Source organism: Podarcis tiliguerta (assembly GCF_965153285.1).
Source record: "Podarcis tiliguerta genome assembly, chromosome: 6".
NCBI classification, from domain to species: Eukaryota; Metazoa; Chordata; class Lepidosauria; order Squamata; family Lacertidae; genus Podarcis; species Podarcis tiliguerta.
Window position 1 is genome coordinate 42,033,414 of NC_139539.1, and position 12,452 is coordinate 42,045,865.

General features: G+C 42.1%; 1 protein-coding gene across 3 annotated transcripts in view; it reads left to right on the plus strand.

Annotated features, from left to right (window-relative positions):
- The window catches only part of FMOD (fibromodulin), a 73,056-nt gene extending 64,360 nt beyond the window's left edge, over window positions 1-8,696 (plus strand). For all 3 annotated transcript variants that reach the window (XM_083445581.1, XM_083445583.1, XM_083445582.1), the window contains exon 3: window positions 6,617-8,696. In XM_083445581.1, the coding sequence (XP_083301707.1) occupies window positions 6,617-6,768 (152 nt within the window). In that variant the 3' untranslated portion in view covers window positions 6,769-8,696. The remainder of the gene's footprint in view (window positions 1-6,616) is intronic.
- Window positions 8,697-12,452: the final 3,756 nt, after the last annotated feature.

Below are 12,452 nucleotides of genomic sequence, written 5' to 3' on the forward strand. Positions count from 1 at the left end.
AGGTTCCCCATCCCTGGTCTAAGGACTCAGCTTCGTTAGTAAAGAAAATGCATTTTATATGCGTTATAACACTGTGACAGAGCAGAGTGGGAGTAACCTCACTCCCTGTGGTTGAGGCCGAAAAAAACCAAAAACTTCCCCTGTTCCACCCCATCCCTCCTCACACATATGGCCTGCCTTTTCCCACAGTGTTTCCCTTCTATATGCATTTTCCTACCATGCTCTGATCAATACAAGAAAGAATATGGTTCCAACACCAAGTGGCAGCTTCCTTTAGGGTGGGACTTATTGCTGCGTTGTTATTATTTTTTAGCATATGATTGTTCAACATGGTGCCAGTCATCATAGATGCCAGGGACATGCTCATGATTCAAGGAGAAATGAGCATACGGAAAAAAGAGCCACGCAGCCGGTGAAATATAATGGGTGGTATTCTGCTCCCATATACACATGGGTGTCTTAAAATGATGAGCACAAAAAAAGGAGCAAAATAAGTAAGTTTGTGTAATGCAGATTAGATAGAGAGCAAAACAACTTCTTCATCTTAAAATGAAGATTAATTTGTCACATAAGAATCAATTCCGTTTTTGATTGACCTAGCTTTGCATGGCTGTTGAAGGATCATGGTGTTAAGCCTTCAGACGAATTATTGGTTTTGCTTCATTCTCCAGGACTTGAGAAGTACTGCTGTGCATTTTTATTCAGAAGTAATCCGCAGTGTAATAAGAATTCCTTCAAAATAAGTGTACATAGGACTGCAGCTCTAGCTGCCTTTAATCTTTCATCTGCATTGGAATTCTCATCAAATGGTTAACATTTTATACCCTTCCTACAACAGGGCTCTTGTAGATGCATTAGCCCCATAGAATCAGAGTCCTAGAGCAGGTGGAAAAGAATAATTTTGTATGGGAGAAAAGTCTAAAAGCAGAATTTGTGTGCCACTTTCAGCAATGTTTGGGTGCTGCTAAAATGTCCACATCTGGAAGAGTCCATAATTAGTTGGATATCTTAGTTTGTACATATCAGAGTTTCTATATCCACATGAAATAGGAAATTGCAGTGTGTTACATACTGTGAGCAAATGCTTCAAATTTACTTCTCTTGCATGTGAAGAGGAAATGTGAGAACCTGAAAGTTGATGCAATAAACCATGGTTTAGTATTATGTCCGAATGTGGCCCGTGCAAAGAGATAACCTTAGCAACTGTCACTCTCCCTTGCAATTATTATTGACTACTATCCTTGGACAGTTAGAGGGTGTGATCTTAAGTTATGTGGAGATGGCATGTTTATATAGCATGAGTCCACAAATGGCTACTAGTACTTACAGTTATTTACTTACAAAGCTCTTTTAATTGGAGATCAAATGCAGATGAGTCTGGGTACTGCATGAAGAAAGCTGATGCTGATGCTTTCAAGACTGATGGCATTTCTAAAATTAATCAATTTTCTTTACGTCATTTTGTTATTTACTGGTAGCTCCAGATTTGCATGGAGTCCAATCTGGCAAATCTTCAAATCGGACTCCATGCCGCATACAAATCAACATGTCTGGAACAGGGAGTGGGGAGCCTGTGTCCCTCCAGATATTTTTAAACTCCATATCCCACCAGCTCCAGCCAGCAGAGCCAATAGTCAGGGCTGATGATAGTTTGATTACACAACACCCAGATGGACACAGGTTCACCACCCCTGGTCTGAAGAGAAATACATTCCCTATTGGTTGGTTCACACCTGTTGAACTTGCCAAGACTTAGGCTCCCCACAATAAAGGCTGACTCTGCTGTTTAATCAAAAAGTGGTGCCATCAGTTTTGGGAAGGGAGAGGCACAGCTTTGCACTTGGAACAGCTTGACAAGTATTGCACTTGTCTCAGTGTTTTGCTTCAAATCTGTGTGGCAACGAGGCAATCTCTCTGGATTTCTCTTTATTTATTCACTCATTTTTCAAACCATTCTGTAGCTGACCTTTAAAGTTTTTTAATGAGTTTCTCAGAAGACCTTTGCTTTTTTCCATAGCAAATGAGGAATGCTGCAGAGCAAAAAGACTCAGTAGCTGAGTTTGTTTATATATATATATATATATATAGCCCTGGTAGCTGCTGGGCTTTTAAGTTGATGGTGTCTTTATCTCTTGGCCAGAATGCTGTTCTTTTGAGGCACATCTCAGATGAAGAATAGCCATTTGTCTTTCTCCATCTCCCTTTCATCTGAAAATCTGAAAGAGGTTCACAACCTCTACACACTTCTGCTTAGGCAGAAACTGGGCAGCACCTAGGAGACAAAACTGGAAGTTGAAGGCAGTTTGAAATAAGGGACACTGCTCCTGTTGTGTACATTCTGCCACTTTTGAATCTGGTAATTAGGTTTTGCAGGGATTTGTTTTGTTTCAGAAATCTACTAGAACTGTTTCAATGCAGGCAACATAGCATGGCAAAAGAGATATGTATGCATGGGAAGTGAAGCCTCACGCAAACTCCTTTCAACTCCCTTGAAAAATATTGGCTGTCTCCAGCCTAGAGATGTTGGAGAATTCAGATGAAAATGGAAACAAGAGTGTAAATTGGCGATGTTTGCTGATTTGTCTCATGTCTAGAATAGAAACAACCCAACAAATACAATCAGTAGTCACTGCTGTTGTTTTCAGTCTGCAAATGATGCATAACAACATCAAAACTACTTCCACCCGATTTACATTGTGTTTCATTTCCATTGGAAATGAATGGGAAAATGTAATGATAATGTAATTCATGACTGCAAATACAACTTCAGCATAGCAGACAGCAAGATGACTAACAGATTTTTGTCAGAACCTGAACTGCAGCTGAATGGAAACAGCACTGCCAAATGCAGAGCAGAGCAGAAACCAATGCCTTCTTAAACCCCTGTACCAGCCCCATGTCCTTTCCAACATATCACATATGTTATATGATGACTATGAACTTGCCCCATGCTCATGATGTTTAACAGCTCACAACATCAGTGAGCCTCCCTCCTTTCGCTGCATGCAGTTATTAAAGCAGGCGTGCAGGGCAAGGGAAGGATGTGACCTGGGGAGAGTGCTGAGGGCCAGGTAGAGATGCCTGGAGGGCCACATCCAGGCTCCAGACCTGAGGGCCACCCCACCCCCCATTAACCAGATAACAATACACTTGTTAATGCCCATATGATTTAGGTTTCCTTTTCAAAAGTGTCAGAATCTGTGCAAACAAGCCTGTGCACTGAGGGAAGTGATACTAAATACACCTATAGGGCAGGGGTGGAAATCTAGGGCCCCAAATGAGTAGTATGGACCCCAGACGCAGCAGGGTTGACTTGCCATATTTTGAATCAGGTGAAGCAATACACAGGGGCCCCCGTAAGCCCATTAAGTCCAGGGCCTCAAGTTACCTAACTGCACCACTGCTAATGGATGCTAAAAATGACTCCAACTAGCTTATGCTCTGCTCAGCACCCCCACCAGAAAAAAACTGTAACAAAAATATTAAAAGTGAACTAAACCATGTGCAAACTTACTGTTCTAAAAGACCTGAAGAGTTAGGGGAGAGTTTAACTGAGAACATCATTGAGATTTGCTACTGATATACTACTATATAGTGCCATCAGTGTGTATGATGCTTTATAAAACATAAGATAACAGGTCCCTGCCCCAAGGAGCCTACAATCTATGATATTTAGAAGGTAACAATCAGTGTGAACATGACACTATTCACACACAGTATCTGCAACTTGGGATCACCCACTAATTTTCAACACACTAAAGGAATTACTTTCTACCAATACAATAATTCACTTGGGAGATTTATTGTCAAAAGATGTTTGTTCAGCCATGAGAGTAAATGTATTTGCAAATGATTCTGCGAGTGCATGGAGAATAGAACTACCCTTTGCTTCATGCTAGCCAAAAGGTCAGTCACCAGGTTCCAAGAGAGTGTGGTCTGAAGGCACATGGGATTTGCTGAAGGTAAGCAAATCAGTACCTGGATTGTAGAGCTCCTGCGAACCATATGTTACACCACCATGGGTTTCACAGTGGAAGAAAGGCAGGATATAAACCTGGGAAAACAAATAAGGTACGGTATATATTTAGCAACCAATAAAAGATGGATCTCATGCCTAGACAGCAAGCTTGCATATGGCATCAGTCTGGCAACTGTGGGAAGCCAGAATGCTTTCATGTGGACTGCTGGCCTGACTCAGCCAGCATGGCAGTTTGCAATGGCCTTGCATACTTCTGCTCTTCCCCAATTCTCGTCTTGACTCACTCTCTACATCTTACTTTCCATAAAGAGTTTCTTGCACAGCAGCAATCATGCAAGGCATATCTGGCCCAGCCAGCAGCCTTCCCCTTCCTCAACAAAGTGTGAAAGATAGACTCTTGCATTTCCAAATCTGTCCAGTGTTATACTGCCCTTACAGCATATGCAGTTTTTTCTGGTTTTAAAGCAGGAGCAGCTGTTTCAAGGAAATGTATAAATTTGCTGCCAAGTTCTAGACTTTGGTTGCCCTCTGGCTGCTTATCAGAAGCATTGCAGCAGGACACACACCTCCATTAATCCATTTCCCCGCACCCCGTCTTTGAATCTTTCAGAGTTCACTGAAGGATTAGGATGCTTCTATTTTAAAAAACAACAACAGAGAGGGATGCTGGAGCTTGAGTCTAGTATTCTGCATGGTCTCCTTGTATTCTCTTGACAGCAGGGAATCCTTTTCCCAGAAATATTTCAGCTTCCATAAAGCATTGCTGTCCTTCATATAGTGCCCATCGAGATGCAAAGCACTTTATGGAGTAAACAACAAAAAGACTGGGTCCATTGACAGGAGAAAGGCAATAAATGAATGGAAGGAAGATGGAAAAGAGAGTAAGCAATAAAATAATATACTAATAATATTAGTTCATTTACACAAAGGCTACATTGCACACCATACATATGAAGCACATTTAAGGCACATGACTCTCCCCAAGGAATCCTGAAAATTGTAGTTTCTCACAAAGCTATAATTCCCACCACCCTTGACAAATTGCAATTCCCAAAATTATTTATGGGAAGTAGTGTGCTTTAAATGTATGGTGTGTATGCAACCATTGTGTTAACTAGCAGCAGTGCTATTTCTCTAGAAAAAGAGGTGCCGGAACTCACGATGAACGCCTCCCTTGTTCTCTTTTAATGGCAATGGTGCCCACCTGAGAGGTGCTGGAACTGAGTTCTGGTGAGTTCTGGCTGGGGGGAAAGCCCTGATTAATAGTAAGAATACTTTTTAACCCCTTTTTAAACTTCTGGGTGCAGATCTCAAAGTGGCATATTGCATATGAGAGAGCCTAAAGATGGGCCCAGACTGTCACAATTTTATGGGAGGGATTCAAGTGTATCGGAACTTTTGATTTGCACAATTTAAACTCTGCCATCCTAGCACAAGAAATCTACCTTAAAAAGATCCTGACTTTTTGTGGTTTGGAAACTGATGAGGAAATGCTTGGAAAATTGTGGGACAACTAAATGATTAAGAGGAAGACATGTAAACACTCCACAAGCCAATCAGGATTAATACTCATTGGCATATAACCACTGTAAACAAATGGGGGAAGGGAGCTCAAAAAAGACTAGACATAAACTAACTACCATGCAAACTTTGTGCAAGCAAATCTGGTTGAATGCTTAATAAACCCCCCCAGGTAGAATAGCTGGGGTGCTTCCAGGGGTGGATTATTTAACAACACTGTCATTGCTGTTCAGCTTTAAGCCACAATCACCACTCTATCATAGAACTGTAGAGTTGCAATGCAGGGATCTCAACTAGATCATACATGATAGTTGCCCCCCCCCCAAAAAAAAGGTCTGCTTAAAAACCTCCAAGGTTAAGTATTCTTGACTACTAACAATCTGTAGCCAAGTGGACAGTCCCGGCTTTCCTCAGCCCCGAACGTTGGGAGAAGGCAGGGGTGGGGGGCAATTCCACAAGAAATTACAGCATGCACAGTGTGTACTGATGTAATTGACAATTTATTTTCTGGATCCCAGTTCCTCTGGGGAGGAGGAAAGACTGTCTCTCAGTCTAAAAGATGGAACTGAGTTGAATTCAGAATGCAAAAATGCTACAGTGTATAAAATGTCCCTAATCCCTGGTATTTGTGATTCTTCATGGAATAGGGTGCAATTTAAACTGTGATTTCTCTATCATCCATGGAAATGCCCTAAAACGTTAGGCCTTCAAAAATATTAAATCCTCCAGCAGCTCCTGCTGCGTCAGCTTTATGGCAGGAGCTCAGCAGACTAGCTAAAGAAAATCTGCTCTTTACTCAGGCTTCATCCTCGCGGAGACGTCAAAGGTCAGTGTGCTGAATTTCCAGCAAATTACCATGATAATTTTACATCTCGTACCCTTGCTTCTGCAAAGCAGGTGGTGAGAAAGCTACTCTTGGGGTGTATACAGTTTTAGGATAACTGCAGCTCCTCAGGAACCGGCTCATTCCTGAATTGGGAATTAGATACTCATGTGGTTGTTTGCCTGTGCGTGCATATAGTTCATATTAACACTTGAAAAGCACTAATCCAGACATTTGGTTTAAAGAGCAAAAGTGATGCGAGATTCCTTTCTTCTTCTTCTTCTTCTTCCCAGAATTCACCATCAGCAGCTTCTGCACCATCGTAGACATCATGAATTTTTCCAGGCTACAAGTTTTGAGGCTGGACGGGAATGAGCTCCGTCGGAATAACCTGCCCTCCGACGCCCCACTCTGCCTGCGATGGGCGAGCGTAATAGAGATTTAGCCATTGCTCCGGATCCTTTCCTTAACCCCTTCCCTCCTTACAAGGCCAGACCCCCTCCTGCGATCACACGGGAGAGCGGAGGCCGACATTCTCAATTTTAACGCTGCTTCATTTGACTCAGCTTCTGCATTAGTATAATGTAAGGGGGGGGGGGTTGATAAACTTGATCCAACAGATGCTGCCCCATTATTAGCCAGTCAGGTGACAACAACAATGAAGGCAAAAAAAAAATAATATATTTTTTTTGCCCACCTTCTTTCAGTCTCCTGTTCTTCAGCGACTAATCAGTTATCTGGTCTTCATGCTGTCAGGCAGCGCGTCTCTCTCCATTTAGGTGGGTGGTAAGGCAAGCTTTTGTTTCATTTCACATGTATAGCTTTAGAAGTTTGATGCCAGCTGGGATGCCTTTGGGATTTGTTTTTCCTTGTAGGAGGGTCGCCATGAGAGAAAGAGTGTGTACACGGTGGGGGCGGATGAGATTGAATCCAAACAAAATGAAAACAGATTAAACAGTTGCCCACACAGCAAGGAGCAATTAGAGACAAGAGGGTGGGGAAATGGGGAAAAGAGAAAAGGAGAGAGAAAATTACTAACATGAGAGGATCCAGGTCTTTAGCTGGTTTTCAAAGATGAATAGAGCTCCCCTGGTGATGACTTGGCTTTTTCTCCCCCTCTTTTCACTTTATTTGGTTTTCTATGCTGATTAAAAGTCCTACAAATAAATGCAAGAACGTAAGTTATCTATCTTAGCAAACTAATATCGTCCACAATGTGTTCACAAAGATACAAATGTATTCTGATATTCCTGCGGTTCCAGAGGGAGCAACTTCCCCATTCTTTACCATCCTTTCATTTTCCTCAATTTAACAACCATGTATTATTCTCCCTATTGATTTTTAATTCTTATTTCTTCCAGTTTTGTGCAATCTGTAATGTTGTAACGGAAAGATTTAATCCAGCGGGGATTTTGACACTGTTGCATATGGATAAATAGCAGCCATTGGATCAAATAGTAAAAAGGTCCCCACAATCTAATATAGCTTTTATTGTTTATACGTGTAGGTCCATCATACATGTAGAAAATTTCCTCTGTCTGTACCATAAGTGTATGAGGAAAAATCCTTTCATTTTCAGAGGAAATTATTTTTTATGGATTTGTAAATTTTTGATAGCATTAAGCCTCAGTTGGGGCTTCGAACACACTGCATATCATTAATCTCTTCCAACCCAGACAGGAAAGAGTTTTTTTCCACCCTCTGCTATAATGCAGTTCAGTTTATTAGCCAGTGCTTGCAGAAGACATATTACTTTCCATGCACTCCTTGGGTGCATATAAAGAATGCTGCAGTTATTGAAGCAACATTCCTGGCCTGTTATAAAATACAACATGAGCCAAGTTGGCATTAAAATACCTGGCAAGACTCACCATCATTCAGTAAAGCAGATGACTTGACTTGCCAGCATAGCATGAGAAACTGGGGGCTTTATAATTGTACTGCTCTACAAGTGCCCATTCAGGTACTGCAGTTCAATAAAAGTTGTATCCCAAATTGTTTTGTACAGCAGAATCCTATTCTAGCGTCCCATGTGTTTCATTGCCTTTGTTGTAACTTGTTTGCTTGGCTATAGAGTCGTCTCAGCTGAATTTCATACACATGGCAGCACCAAGTCTTGCTCTAAGAATGTATGGTTCTTTCGTCTCGAGGTTCTCCCTCCTCATTCACTCAATCCTTTCATTTGTGTGTGGCTCACGGAGGAGAGGAGACGTAGAAGGAGGAGCAAGTGAGTTTTACGGGGATCTTGGGAAGCTCAAAATGCCATCGAAACTGCCTTGTGTTTAAAGTGTATGCTGATAATATAAAAGAAATATATAAAAGCATGAATTGTAGATATCATTACTGATCAATAAAACCCTTTTTGTAATTGCATGGGATGCCTTCGAAACTACCATTTACCAGGTTAGATTTGAAATATCTGGTGTGATCAAGGAAACAAATGAAGCCTCCCTTGGATGACTGGAAGAGATTAAGGTGGAATCTACATACATATAAAAACCGTTCTGAAAAGTGTTTTTAAAAATACATTGAATCTTCCATAAGGCTCACCATCGCTATCTAGTGTCACATTTTATATTGCACTTAAAACACACTTAAAATGTTTGATTTGCAGCTGTATAGTTGAGTCTTGAACTTGTTTATTCATAGGACAATTGGGGTATCAGATCCTTTCTATTTAGTTACTGTGTCCCTTCTCCACATGCCCACCCACACAGGAACTCCAGCTCAGCAGGCCCGGCATGAGCATGATGAGTGTAGACCACGCAGACAAAGGGGGGAGATCTTGCTAGGAAACTTTTCATATCACATTTTATTCTCTTGGAAAGGGGTCTGGTACTGCACTGCAAACTTTTTGCTTTAATGTTATAGCCTGACTGGAAGTGCAGCAAGATGCAAAGACAGACACACCTTTGAAAGGGTCTGGCGATCACTGTGGTTATAAAAATATGTTTCTTCACAAAATATCCTCCTGTTTGTCAGATTATCTCCAATCAGTATTCACACTGGAAAATTTCTGCTTTAGAAACTGAGCCAGAATTGGGAGATATTGCACTGTGAATTGCCTTATCACTGCACCCATTTGTCTGAAATTTGTCAGGCTTCATCTACTTATAAAAGTAGCTAATGCAGCTGCAAATTGCATCCAATCCTGTCAAAATGTAAAAGAATTACAGCTATGACAAAATAATAACAATAATGATAATGGAAAATACAACAGTTCAGCTGAAGAAAAGACGTGAATTATTTCCAGATAAGTGTGCACAGGAATGCAAGATGAGGTACCTTGAAGTGACTAGCAACTCGTTTCACACGCAGCAGCTGGCAAACTTTGCCTTCAACTGTTAAGTATGGTGACATATTTCTAAACAATCCCCACTTTACCAAATGGGCCACTGCTATTTGGAGTTTGGAAGAGAAACCACAGAGACATGTGCTGCTTTGTGGTATCTGGTCTGATTCACAGAGAACATAGATGGAGGCAACTGGCATACACACTCCTACCAGGCAAAAGAGAGAGAAATATACCTGCACCCTACCCCCAGATGCCTCCAGCTACAGCCCTCTCTGCCTGTGTCTTCTTGTCTCTGCCCGCCCCTGCAAAACACTGCTGCTTCTGTTGCCTCACACACAGAGACTTTATGTCCATCTCCTCCTCCCAGCAAGGGTGAGGGGGAAAGGTTCACTGTTAGCCCCACCCATTCAAATCACTCCAAGTCCTTCAGCTATTTCCTGACCTTTTAAATTGGTTTGTAAACATCAGCTGCAAGGTTTAGGATAGGGTTGCCATATTTCAAAAACTTGAAAGCTGCTGAGCCAAAAAACAACAACACATGACTTGCCTTTCGAAAATTCCTCCCAGATATCAGTTCCGCCTTTGAAATCCCAAACATATGGCAGCCCTGTTTAAGAATACAATATATATAGTAAGCAGGGCAATCTGCAACAATGACAAGGGAAGATTCTATCAATACTGTTTAATTAATTTCTAGAAGCTCAGGTTCATATGTGCTTGAAAGGAATATCCTCTGGTCTAGAAATCTGCAGACTTTATCTGCGTACTAAATGGTGGTTTAAATGCAGTCTGATTTTGTTTGGGGGTGTTTTAAACACTTCAAATATTCCTGGATTAAGCCTTGGGATTGAAACAAGATGCCAAAACTGAGCTTGGCACAGATTCTGCCGTGTCCAGTAGCCATTCTTGGTGTGGGAATAAGGGTGCTGCAAGGAACCAAAAGCATCCTGACTTTTATTTCTGAAATGCAGGGAGGTATGCAATTAACCAGCAACAGAAATCATGTGATTTAGTTTTGCCCTCTAGTGGCAGAAACTTGGCACTTGCAGCAACATATCAAACGCTTCAACATTGAATACATCAAGTTTGTTTCTTATATGTCACAACCCTACAAGTTAACATACCTACTCTTCAGCCTCTTTTTGAACAGTACCACATGTCTGGGTTGCTGCCAGTGGAACTGTGTGTGTTCTCCCGGCTGCGTCAACTGAAATATAGTGTCCTGGTCAAGGTAAGTAATAATACCACTCTATTCTGCCTTGGTCAGACCACACCTGGAATACTGTGTCCAGTTCTGGGCACCACAATTTAAGAAGGATATTGACAAGTTGGAACGTGTGCAGAGGAAGGCAACCAAGATGATCAAGGGTCTGGAAACCAAGCCTTATGAGGAAAAGCTGAGGGAATTGGGTATGTTTTAGCCTGGATAGGAGGATACAGATATGAGATATGATAGCTATCTTCAAATATCTAAAGGGTCATCACATAGAAGATGGAGCAAGCTTGAAGACATTGTATACTTTAGGGTCACAGCACTGAATAAGTCAGTGAAATTATCTGTGCCTTCCCTCACTCCCTCTCCTTAAAGGAGGGAACATTGCTTCATTTCACCTTAGCTGGGCAATCTCAGCTGAGATGAAGTGGCCAGGGATAGAGATGGAGGAGAAATAAAAGTAGCATTTAAAGGTGAAATTAGCAAGTTTGTATTTTATTTTGCAATACACAAACTGAAACACAGGCATCCTTCGAAATTGGCATTTCTCCGAATCTTGCAATGCAGTTTCTCAGCCAAGTAGGTGTATGTATGCCAGGGCAAAATGGCCACCAAAAAGCCTTTATAAGTGAAAACAACATCCAAAACACAATATATTAAAGGATAAAGGTAAAGGTACCCCTGCCCGCACAGGCCAGTCGTGTCCGACTCTAGGGTTGTGCGCCCATCTCACTTAAGAGGCCGGGAGCCAGCGCTGTCCGCAGACACTTCCGGGTCACATGGCCAGCGTGACGAAGCTGCTCTGGCGAGCCGGCACCAGAGCAGCACACGGAACGCCGTTTACCTTCCCGCTATAAAGCGGTACCTATTTATCTACTTGCACTTAGGGGTGCTTTCGAACTGCTAGGTGGGCAGGAGCTGGGACCGAAAGACGGGAGCTCACCCCGCCACGGGGATTCGAACCGCCGACCATGCGATCGGCAAGTCCTAGGCACTGAGGTTTTACCCACAGCGCCACCCGCGCCCCTTCTATTAAAGAATATTGCCTTGCAAAAATGTGCATATTAGTCCAAAGAGCACACCAAACTGTTTATTAGAAGAAATTTTCATTTAAAATATATATATATTACAGATAGTTTCAGAAATGTCGTGAACTAAACAAATCAGTCTGAATGAAACAGGTTGTCTGGAAAATCCCCCCATCTTAACCTCAAGCATACTCACTAGGCCGAGCCTAAAATACCCCCCTTTCTTGCCATTCCTGCCACAGCTTGGGGCTAACTAATGTTTAGTTTTTCCCTCCCCACCTGCTGACTAAAAAGCCAGGAGGGCCTTGCTGAAAATCCTTTAACAGACAGGTTGATCCCATTATCCCTATAGAACTGAGCAGTTGAAAGCTTAATCCCTCCTGCAAGGGCAATAGGAGCTTCCCTAAATCCCGCTTAACTCTGCATCTATCTCTGTCATCTTTCTTAGGGCACTGAACCCCTTTTCCAAACCCACCTCTCCAGCATTCCAAAGATAAATGACATTTTCAGTGCCCAAGTCCTTCCCACCTCTAGATTGTGGCCTCACCTGGTGGCTCATGGACAATCTTGTCCTCAGGACTTCAGGGAAAGAC